The 11254-nt window shown below is 39.1% G+C and overlaps 1 protein-coding gene across 1 annotated transcript in view; it reads left to right on the top strand.

Annotated features, from left to right (window-relative positions):
- Positions 1–413: 413 nt before the first annotated feature.
- The window catches only part of LOC306772268 (uncharacterized protein), a gene marked incomplete at both ends in the record, with an annotated part of 34468 nt that continues 23627 nt past the window's right edge, over positions 414–11254 (top strand). The window contains one exon of the mRNA XM_079261682.1: positions 414–471. Coding sequence (XP_079117808.1) covers positions 414–471 — 58 coding nt within the window. The remainder of the gene's footprint in view (positions 472–11254) is intronic.

Genomic DNA, 11254 nt, shown 5'->3' with positions numbered 1-11254 from the left:
CAGAAACATCGTGATGGTCCCTGTCAGATTAGGCAAATCAATCAGGCTGACCGGAAGAGAAAAGGGAGACGAGGAGGAGCAGAAGAAAGAGGACTGAGGGAAGTGTCTGTGTTTGCCAGGGAGGGGGGGAGCAGCTCCTCCCATAATTAAGTTAGCGTGCTGCGCTGGAGGTCCATGTTTATTCCTCAGACCAGGAAGTTTCCTTCACTTGGTGGACGACTCTGAAGGCAGCAGCGAGCTCTGTCTCTCCTCCGGCTTTTTCTGCAACTCATCCCTGGCTGCGCTGCGACTGACAGGCTGCTTCAGGACGAGGAGAGAGGAAGAAGCGGCACCTGTGTAACCCTCCACCATCCCTCTCTCCATCCCCTCCGCTTGCCCGATCCCAGGACTTCATCGCCATCTCCGCTGCCATCATGTGTGACTGCTTCCACCTGGCGTTCCCCAACTGGCATCATGCCTCATCAGGGACCGGTGGGCTGTTTTTACTCTGTCTTTTCCTCTGCTTTGACCCCCCCTTCCTGAGCAGTTTAGTGATTCAGCAGCAGGGATTAGCGGTGCAGCAGGAGGAGAACATGTTTGTGATGATGTGCGAGGCAGCTGGTGCTGATGCTGACCTGCAGTGAGTGCTGGGTGTGTCTGCAGAGTGCCTGAGGATGTCACTGACCAGGCTGTCAGGCAGCGCTGCAGTTTCTCCTCTTTCCTTGCAGCCGTGTGCTTGAAGCCCAGTCTGAAAGGTAAACAAAAGAGTAAAGCAGAAAAAAAAGCTGCTCTCCAAAAACAGCAGCAAAGGATGAAGTCCTCACGACTTCTACTGAAGAGAAAAATGATGAGAAAATGAACTAAACACAGATTTAAATGTGAAAATGAGAAGAGTTACAACCTGTAAGCATGCAAAACGTTGAAGCCTCCTTGAGCTTAAAGATTTTATTTTTTCCTTCTGATTACATCAAACAGGAAACTGATCCGCTTTAAGAATTTCCACATATCCTCAGATCATCTCTCTGTCAAATCCATTATGTTCAGGTTGTGTTCTCAGTGAAGGAAAACACGCGTGATCTTCAAGTTATGATAAGAAGTTGCTGATTTGAATATAATTTTATGGGAAATCTTTTTTAACGTGTTGCTGACTTACACATCCATGTTGAATCGATTCAGCCGTTTAACCTGAGCGGATGTTTTCTGGTGCATGAACAACATCACAGCCCCGACAGACTGAAATCTTCCAGAAAAAAAAACTGCTCAGTGGTGGAAAAGATCCTTCCCAGACTGGTGAGACCAAACACTGGAAATGAAATTACATCACCAACATGACAAACAGATGATGCATTCAGGGTCAAAAGAAGGTGACAAGCTTGTTTGTATGAAAAACGTTCAGTTTCAGGGTTTTTTTAAAATGTAAAATATGTGCACTTTTTCATAGAAAATTAGCACAATTATTATAAAAAAAAACAAACAAACCAAATTTCTAATGAAGAAAATATAAAAAAAATGAAATAAAAGTTGTTTTGTCAGATTGTTGACATTCAGCAGAAGGCGCAGGGTTTGTGTTGTTAAGTTCTTCATAGCTTAGAAGCTGTTGAGACTTTTCCCGACTTACTGACTGGAAATATGCTGTAAAGTTAACTCTTTAAGATCTGACTCATAAAAAAATGCAATTTTTTGGTGGATATTTACAATTTATTACCATGTGATATGTCAAGATTATTTTCTTTGTTATTTTCAGCTTTTTGGGATCTATTAGGGAGCAAAAGATACATATCATATTGTGTTTAACAGGATTTTTAAAAATTATATAGTCCAGTGTATTTCAAGGTTCTTTGAGCCAAGGCACACTTTTTTTTCACACAACAAACCAAAATGTTTACATATAAATATATATATATATATATATATATATATATATATATATATATATATATATATATATATGTATATGTATATATATATATATATATATATATATATATATATATATATATATATATATATATATATATATATATATATATATATATATTTATATCTGAGCTGATTCCCATCGTTCTGCACACCTTGTCCCGTCCCGATGACGCACATATTCTGCGCCTTGTTTTGCCTCCTGTCTTCGCTGGTCTCTCTTCCTTCTCCTTCTCAGCTGCTGAATAAGTGAAGCGGTATGCTGTTGCCAAGCTGGTGCTTCAAAATTATAATCAAAATAGTGACGAAACTGGTACTTCTGTAGTTTTTGCAGTGTAGACATCAATGTGTCACGTCTGCACTCTGTCCAATCAGAACCTTTCCCAGCGAGCTGCTGTAAACTTGTAGGAGAATACTTTATTCTGAGTTAATAAAACATCATAAAACCTTTTGTGTCGCAGCATTTTCCTCTGCTTACACTACAAAAACTCAGCCTTAAAAAACAAGAAAAAAATATACAAAAATTAGGTAAATGTTGCTTAAAATAAGATAAATTATCTGCCAACAGAACAAGAAAATTTGGCTTGTCAAGACTTCCCAAAAAAAGTAAAAACACTCATAAAACAAGAGGAATTCTCTGGCATAAAAACTAAGAATTATCTTACCTTTAAAAAAAATAAGTATATGTGTACTCAATTTCAGATTTTTAATCTTAGATTTCAGTTTTTGCAGTGTATTTATTTAGATGTTGTGGAGAATGCTGAGGCACTGCGTCTGGGTGCCTTATTAGCATTCACAGAGATTCCCATTTAAGCACAACAAGCCACAGCGGCTTGTCCTGATCATTTGCATGACTTTTCCTGAAACTGTGCTTGTGATTATCAGACATTGATTGCATTAACATCTTGTGATACTGCTGTGCTCTGACATGCTCACATCCATCTTGGTGAGTATAATAATGAATTCTCTGGTTCGTTTATCTTTGCTGCTGGTTTTAATTGAATCTGCCTGAAGATGTGGGGAGACTTGTTTTGCTTTCAGAGGCTTTGGGCGATGCTCGAGGCCAGAGAGGCAGGCGAGGGGAGGGATCCAGACAGGGTGGCTGATTTACTCGATGCTGGAACCTAAAATAAATGATCCTGATCAATTCGAACTATCAGCCTTAGAAGCACAAATCTTGCTCTGACATCGGCTGGAGTTAGCTTAAACAGTTTTTATGTGTGGCTGCTGTCACTCAGGGAAAAACGTCTGTCTGTCTACCTGCTGGATGTTGGATAAACACACTCCTTTACACGCAAACCTGTTGACAAATCTGTCCAACAATCAAACTGTTGTGTTAGCTCTCTACTTACAGTAGATGTCCCCATGATCACATTGGATCATGGTCACACACACATATGTGTGTTTTCATATTTAAGAGTTTAATTATAATGTCTTCTGAGCATCTTATGACACAGCTACAGTGGACTAAGACAACTCTGAGGGGCTTGAGATGAGTTCCTATAAACGTACTTACAGGATGTGGGTCAAAGTATATTTTGGTAGTAATTGTTTTCATTCTACATAATATATCAATCAGAAGGGCTGTGACGATATGCTTTTGTTCCGATTCGGTTTGATTCTTATTTTTTAGGTGCTGATTTGATTTAAATTTTGATTCTCACAATTCTTCGATTTGCTGTTTTTTGTAGATTAAAAACGAACAAAAAAAAAGTACGAATCTTTTTTTTCCTGTCATTTTTCTTGATTTCATTATTTTGCTTCTATAATGCCCAAGAAGACACGTAAAAGGATCAACAAAAACAAAAACAAAAAGGATAAGGTTTTATAATGGATTCGTTTTATTTATTTAAAAAAAACAACTATTTTTTTAACAAAAAAAAAAAAAAAAAAAAAAAAAAAAAAAATCGATTTTAAAATTGTGAAGCAAAAAATGCCGATATTCAATTTTTTGATTCGATCAGGGCCTGTGTAGTGGAAAAAAGTCTGTAAATAACAAGGAGTTTGGTGTTGAAGTGAAAAAGATTACAACATTTGTTGAACAGAAAATAAGAAAGAACAGAATAATACAAATTGCGATTTGGAGATGCAGGTCAGAGGTCCGACGGCAGAAGTCTGAAATGCTCTAAAGAGTTCGACACAAAACTACTTTTTAAGCCTTTGCCTACAGTACGGCCCTGCGATGGACTGGCGAGCTGACCAGGGTGTACAAGACTGCTGGGATAGGCTCCAGCTTCCCCACGACCCTTCATTGGACGAAACGGTTGGGATAATGACTGACTGACTGATTGGCCTACAGTACATCAATTGCATGTCATAAATCTATGTTATTCTAAACATGAAATGTCTGTTGTTGCTTAAAAGGTGAGGTCAAACTTACCACTAAGTTATAACCTCCCTAATGGCACCGTGGTATCTGACCCCTGCTCTGTAAAACTCTTTAAAGGAAGAGAGTGTTCTAGTTAATCAGATCCCAGATGTCTGAACGCAGACGTCTCAGAGCCTCTATGTCTATGTCTGTAAGGGTAGATAAGCAGACGCTGTGTTACTAAGCTTAAGTTCTTAAGTTGATCATGACCTTTTCAGAAAGCCCCTGAAGCCATAATCATAAATGAATATATGCTAATGATTATGAAATAAATGAAAATCTAAGTTAGAACATAAAATTTCCACAACACCCTGTAATTGAGTCTCTTCACTAAACGATCCTGATTAAATCTGAGTTTACGAGGTAGTCAGAGTCAAAACAAACACTGACACGTGTCAGAGTTGATGGATGTGGGTTGCGTCCTGACTGTGTGTTTTCATTTTATTTCATGTAACTGTGGATTATGGGAACACGGTAGGATGGGAATGCAAATTCCAGAGCTGTGATGAAACTGGCTGTAAGTCTGCAGCAGATTAATAGATTGAAAGCATGCGCTTTTGCAGTCTCATGTTCTTATAACCACGCAGAAAATCTAATTTGGATTTTTTTTTCCTCCTTCAGTAAAATCTTATTATAATGTGGATCCAAGCTAACTGCCCTTCAGTGAAAGACGTATGTGTCTGTTCTGTTGCACAAAAAATGAGCAGAATCCGAAACCAAGAACACAAATAATGAGCTGTATAACTTTCTATTAGTTTAGTGAAGAGAGGAGTTTCAGGGAGGTAGTTACACTGGAAATGCAAACTAGAGCAGAAGAAGAGTTGAGAATTAGCTCGACACATGAGTCAAGTGTAGAATTTCTTGTTGTGAAGCTTTTTAAACTTTTTCTCTGAGCAAGACTCTCTTAGTAAAGTCTATCTGAATGGTGACGTGTCTCTGTGGTATTTTAGCACACAGGAGTTTAAGAGTCAACACGAGTGTTTGAAAGCAGGCATGTCAACAATTTATAAGCTTAACTCCCTGTCAAGTTAGCACAACTAAAAGGATTTGCCACACCCAAATCCAGTGCTACACCCACATGGGAATCATCCGGGTCCAAACCACAGAACCCTCAGTCGGCTTGGGTTTCTTGTCTGCAGAATATTGCGATCAAAGTCCAATTATTGCACCAGGTTGCAGCTTCAGATATCGTAAAATAATCAGTAAAAAAAAAAAAAAACCCTTCATAAAACCAAACAGGTTTTTATTAAAACTCGACTTTCCTCTAATAGCAGATTATGCAACTATTGAATTATACATAATCTGGAATAATTTCTTTAGATGAAGAATAACATTTGACCAACATTTAATAAATCTACGTTTGGGTAATCTTTTGTAGAATGGATAATGATATTATATAAAAACCCAAATGCATGAAGATAAATTATCAAACTTCTCCAAGTTTCTGTTTATAGAGAGACGCCAGAAAGTTTTGCACTGTTTCTCCAGCAGCCCTGAGCTGCTGCCATAAGACACAATAAAGAGATGAAAGAATTCATTCCAAAAACAGGGAACATAGGTCGCCCTATGCAGCTGGAACAGGGTGGATTGCCCTCTCCGGGTCGGGAGTCAGGTCCTGTCTCAAGTGGAGGAGTTTAAATATCTTGGGGTCTTGTTCAGTGAGGGAAGGATGGAGCGCGAGATCGACAGACGGATCGGTGCGGCGTCTGCAGTAATGCGGACTCTGCGTCGGTCTGTCGTGGTGAAGAAGGAGCTGAGCCAGAAGGCGAAGCTCTCGATTTACCAGTCGATCGACGTTCCTACCCTCACCTATGGTCATGAGCTGTGGGTCGTGACCGAAAGAAGGAGATCTCGTATACAGGCGGCTGAAATGAGTTTCCTCCGCAGGGTGGGCTCTCCCTTAGAGATAGGGTGAGGAGCTCGGTCATCCGGGAGGAGATCAGAGTAGAGCCGCTGCTCCTCCGCATCAAGAGGAACCAGTTGAGGTGGCTCGGGCATCTGGTCAGGATGCCTCCTGGACCTCCCTGGTGAGGTGTTCCAGGCACGTCCCTCTGGGAGGAGACCCCGGGGAAGACCCAGGACACGCTGGAGGGATTAAATCTCTCGGCTGGCCTGGGAACGCCTTGGGATCCCCCCCGCAGAGTTGGCAAATGTGGCTGGGGAGAGGGAAGTCTGGGCTTCCCTGCCTAGGCTGCTGCCCCTGTGACCCGACCCTGGATAAGCGTCAGAAGATGGATGGATGGATGGAAGATCAGTTTTTATGCTGCTGATGAATTGCTTTTCCTCTAGAACTCACAAACATCTCTCACCCAGACAATCACATTCATTCACAAATCCTCATCCTAATCTGACTACATGGTGAACTGGTCCAAGTCTACAGTTCTGCCCATTAACTGGGACTTACCGAAGATCACAACACAGTGTGGAAACGTGAGATTTTTAGGCTTAAACATCTCTCCCAGATTATCAAAACAAACTAAGCTAAATTATGCTCATCTTTTTAAAAACAGTGGCGGATGATGATGAAGAGGTTCAGAGGGTAAAGTTAACGGTTTGTTTTAATGATTCCCATCAAACCATTTTCCAGTTGGTTTAAATGGCTGGAATTACTCATTTCCAAGCTACTTTGGAAAAACAAGCCATCGTGTATCAGTCTAAAAACTTTACAACAGACTAAAGATTGAGGTCGATTGGATTCACCCAGATTTAATCAGCATTTCCTGGCTAACAAGCTGCAATACTGTATGTCTCCAACCTGCTTAAACCTAGTTATCTTGATAAACATGGCTGGATGTGCAGCAAGCATTTAGACTGAGGATGTATTCATCTCGACATGCCATTTATTAGCTCAACATCAAACCTTATAAATGTCTTAAAAGCATCAACATCAGCTCCTCTTTGATGGCTTGTCTGGAATTCCTTAAAATAACTAATAACTTTACTCATTTCATGTAAGCTTACACCCAAAAAACAACCTGCAAAACAGAAAAATGATCAACATCACTCAGTGGAAAAATAAAGGAATAAAACAGTTTCACTTCACAATATGGAAACAGCAGCACAACACTTTCAGAATACAATTTACTTTCATCTATTTTAGGTAAACAAACAAAAAAAACCCACTCAACCAACTAAACCTGCAGCTACCTACAGTATCAGCCTTGCAGAATTCCTGATTCGCCATACCCTGAAATATTTCAGGCACTCGGAGAGCACACACCTCCATCGAGCAGCTCATTTCCCCCCCTACTCTGAAGAATCCTATCCTATCCACAATTGCTTTCAGATCGATCCCAAAATCACAAAAATCTAAGTTAGACCAAGACCCACTCAGAAAAAATTCACTAAAATCCACTGTAGAGTCGTTTTTACCTAAAGTTGCTACCAAACAGCTCAGGAGGAAGAGCAGTCGTCCTTCAACTGGAAAGTTGGGAGGTCAATTCCAGGATTTCCCTGACGACATGCCGAAGTGTCCTGGGGCAAGACACTGAACCCCAAGCTGCCCTCCCATGTGCCCATCGGGGTATGAGTGTGTGTGAATGGGTAAGTGTGACAAGTAGTGTAAACTTCAGTTCAATTCAACTTTATTTATATAGCGTCAAATCACAGCAATGCCATCTCAAGACGCTTTACAGACAGAAAAAAAACCATAATGAAAGCCAATTCATAATAGCCTATATAAGGAAACCAACAAAACTGAGTTGGAAGCTCCAACTCAATCTCACAGCTTTAAGTGGTCGGGATGACTGGAAAGGGTTATAAAAGTACAAGACCATTTACCATTTACCATTTCATGAATGCGAGGCAGCAACACAACCTCCTCTCGAGGGTTAAAAAATCCCCTTCAGGGCAGATGTGTGGTGGTCTTTGTGGTGGGTGGGTGGGTTTTATGCTGCTTGTTTGCAGCTGACCGCCCAGGTCTAGAGTTCATTTTAAGTTTCTTTTATTTGTTTTTAAGTCCTTTAATGGTTTGGCTCCTGTGTACCTCTCAGAGCTGCTTACACTCGCCACCCTGGTGCCTCAGATCAGCTGATCAGCTCCTTCTGGAGGTACCGAAGTCTAGGCGGAAGCTCAGAGGAGCATCTGTGGTTGCTGCACCAAAACTTCACAATTCTTTGCTACTACAGGTTAGAGAAGCCACATCACTAACAGTATATTATCCAGCATGAGACTGTTTATTATGTACTTTTATTTGCTGTTTTTGTTGTTTTTATTGTTTTATCTTTTATCAGTTTAACTGCTATTATCCAGATCTCCCTGAATCGGACTGAGTGGTTAGGATAATGAATGAATTATCCAGATGTCACTTTGCACTGTTTAAAAGTTTTCCTTCTCTCTTCAGCACTTTGTTGTAGCTGGCGTTGTGTTAAAGTGCTCGATAAATAAAGCTGATTTAAGTTGAGGTCTTGGAGTGATCCTGGTCCGCCTCTTTGCAGAGGTGTGGTTGTTTTTGTACTCGATTCTTCTTACTCTGCATGCTCTGTGGGTTTATGCACTAAAAGCTTTTTTATTGTGTAGTGCTTTATTTTTGTCTTCCTGGCGCTTTGGTTGTTGCTGAAAAACATGTTCTTTTCTGCTTTTCTGTGTCTTAAAGGTGCTCCTGATGATTGTCTGCTTTGTTTCCTGTAAAGTTCTCCCTTGACTTTCTGTGCAGATGTCCTAGTTGGTTAATAGAAACTCAGAGTTTCTGTTTTGATTGAAGAGCTTTGGCTTTCTCTCTGGTGTATCTTCATCTCCTTTTTCTCCTTGTTTTCCTTTTCTGTTCACTCTTTATCCTTTGTTGTCCCCCCATCTATTAGGTCCGGCAATGTCATGCAAATTCAGAAATAAAAAACAAAACAAAACAAAATAATCATCTAATAATCAGATAGAGCCTTACATCAACAAAACTTGCTCAGCTCAACACAGCAGCCATGCTGAAACATGAGAAAAGGAAGAAAAAGAGGAGCTTCAGGAAGCCTTCCAGGTCATTTTACATTGTAAAACATGGACTAAAGCGCCTCACAGCCAAGTGTAGAATGTATTTTTATAAAACAAAACTTTTTATCTCTGTAAGATCTTATCTGAATTGTGATTAGTCCCGGCTGTATTTCAGCATGCAGGAGTCACCACAAATGTCTGAAAGCTCGACTCCCTGCAGGTTAGCCCACACAAAAAGCATGAGCCACACCTAAATCCAGAGCTGCACCCACACAGGAATCATCAGGATCCACAAACCACCGAAGCTTCAGCGTGAGTGTTCTTGTGTGTCTGCAGAATATTGCAACAACACTCATAATTACAGTATCTGAACCATTATAATGCCGGCATGTAAACACCCACTTTTAATTTATCCTTTAATACAATTTATTTATTAATTTTCTCCCAAGAGATAATTTAATCTTCATGAAGTAAAAAAAAAAAACCTAAATATCATATAGCTACATAAAAGCCTCCTGGTCAGAGAGTTTCACTTCAGTAATTAGGCCGATTTAGAGAAAATCATCTTTTTATATTCATTTATTTATTCAACCCCGAGCTAATTATTTTACACTAATTGGTTTATATGTACGTATTATAAATACTAATATGGATCATTAATTGAATTTGTTTTACCAGGATTATAACTGGACCATGAAAGATTTATGCTGAATCGGAGTGTTTGTGTAAAATAGCCCCGAGCTGATGTTGTCAGCTGGTTGTGTGTGACTTAAGCTGAAATTAGTTTAGAAGACTCAGGAGTTAAATATCAAAATATGTATTTGGTGCTGAATTTGGTCATCTTTCAATAAGTTTGTAAAACTGTTGTTATCTAAAGAAAAGTGACAAATTTGTTGTCATAAAGACTTTTAATGTATTTAATTTCAAATGATCTTACATATTAGCATGTACTTTACTTCTCCTGAAAATTATTATTATTATTATTATTATTATTATCATCATCATCATCATCATCATCATCATCATCATCATCATTATTATTATTATTATTATTATTATTATTATTATTATTATTATTATTATTAATAAAGCAACTCCATGACAAATATTGGAGAAAGGAGTTTCTACATTAGTAGGGTCAGGAATAATGGATGTGAGTTTAAATGACCTGATGATTAATGTCAGGAACATTAAAAACCACATTAATATGCTAACCCCGTTTTACATGAGACCTTGAGGGACCTCAGTACTCCAGTTAGTACTCTAACTTTGTACATCTCACCCTCCTTAGGGTTTTTATTTAACACACAATCAGCTGTAAACACTGACTGTCCCTGCACCTTCGCTTGTTTAGTGCAAAACTAAACTCTAATTTTCCTAATATGTGGCTGAAGGTGACTGGGAGTGTTAATATCTTTAAGAGGCAGCTTAAAACTTACCGTTTTAGCAGGGCCGGATTAAAAGTTCATAAACCTCTGGGCCCAGAGGGTTCAAGGGCCCCCTTCCCCACCGCAACATTGTGAAAACTGTGAATGATACACTGTGAAACAACATTTCTAACACCTCTCAGCCAGTGGGACCAATAGCATGAACTAGACACAGTGATGTATTTATCTGGCTTTTATGTACATTTTGTTTCATGTTCGAACTGCTGGAGTATGCCCTATGTGGGCCCTAAGGGGGTGTGGGCCCTTGGGCCCGTACCCATAATGTCCATTGGAAAATCCCGCCTTTTGATTAATCATTATTTAATTTATAATTGTTTTGATCCTATTTTAAATATTATTTATTATTTTACAACATCATATATAACTTTATATATGATGTTTTTTTTTAAAGAATTATTTTAATTTGTAATGTCATTTTAATGTATTTATCAGTCTTTTATTGCTTCTTATCATATCTTTATTTTAATTTTTCATCTTTATATTCTCTTAAATTTTCTTTAGTCTTAGTATCTTTTCCCCCCCAGTGTTTTAGCCTCCTGGCACAGTTGATGGGGTTGGTGCAGCACCTTTTGGGACATAATTTAATGTGTTCGCTATGTTGTGTACATGTTGTGTACAACAG

This window comes from Telmatherina bonti (genome assembly GCF_933228915.1).
Source record: "Telmatherina bonti genome assembly, chromosome: 22".
Classification (NCBI taxonomy): Eukaryota; Metazoa; Chordata; class Actinopteri; order Atheriniformes; family Telmatherinidae; genus Telmatherina; species Telmatherina bonti.
Note: the sequence above shows the minus strand (reverse complement) of the source record. Positions and strands in the feature narration are given on the sequence as shown.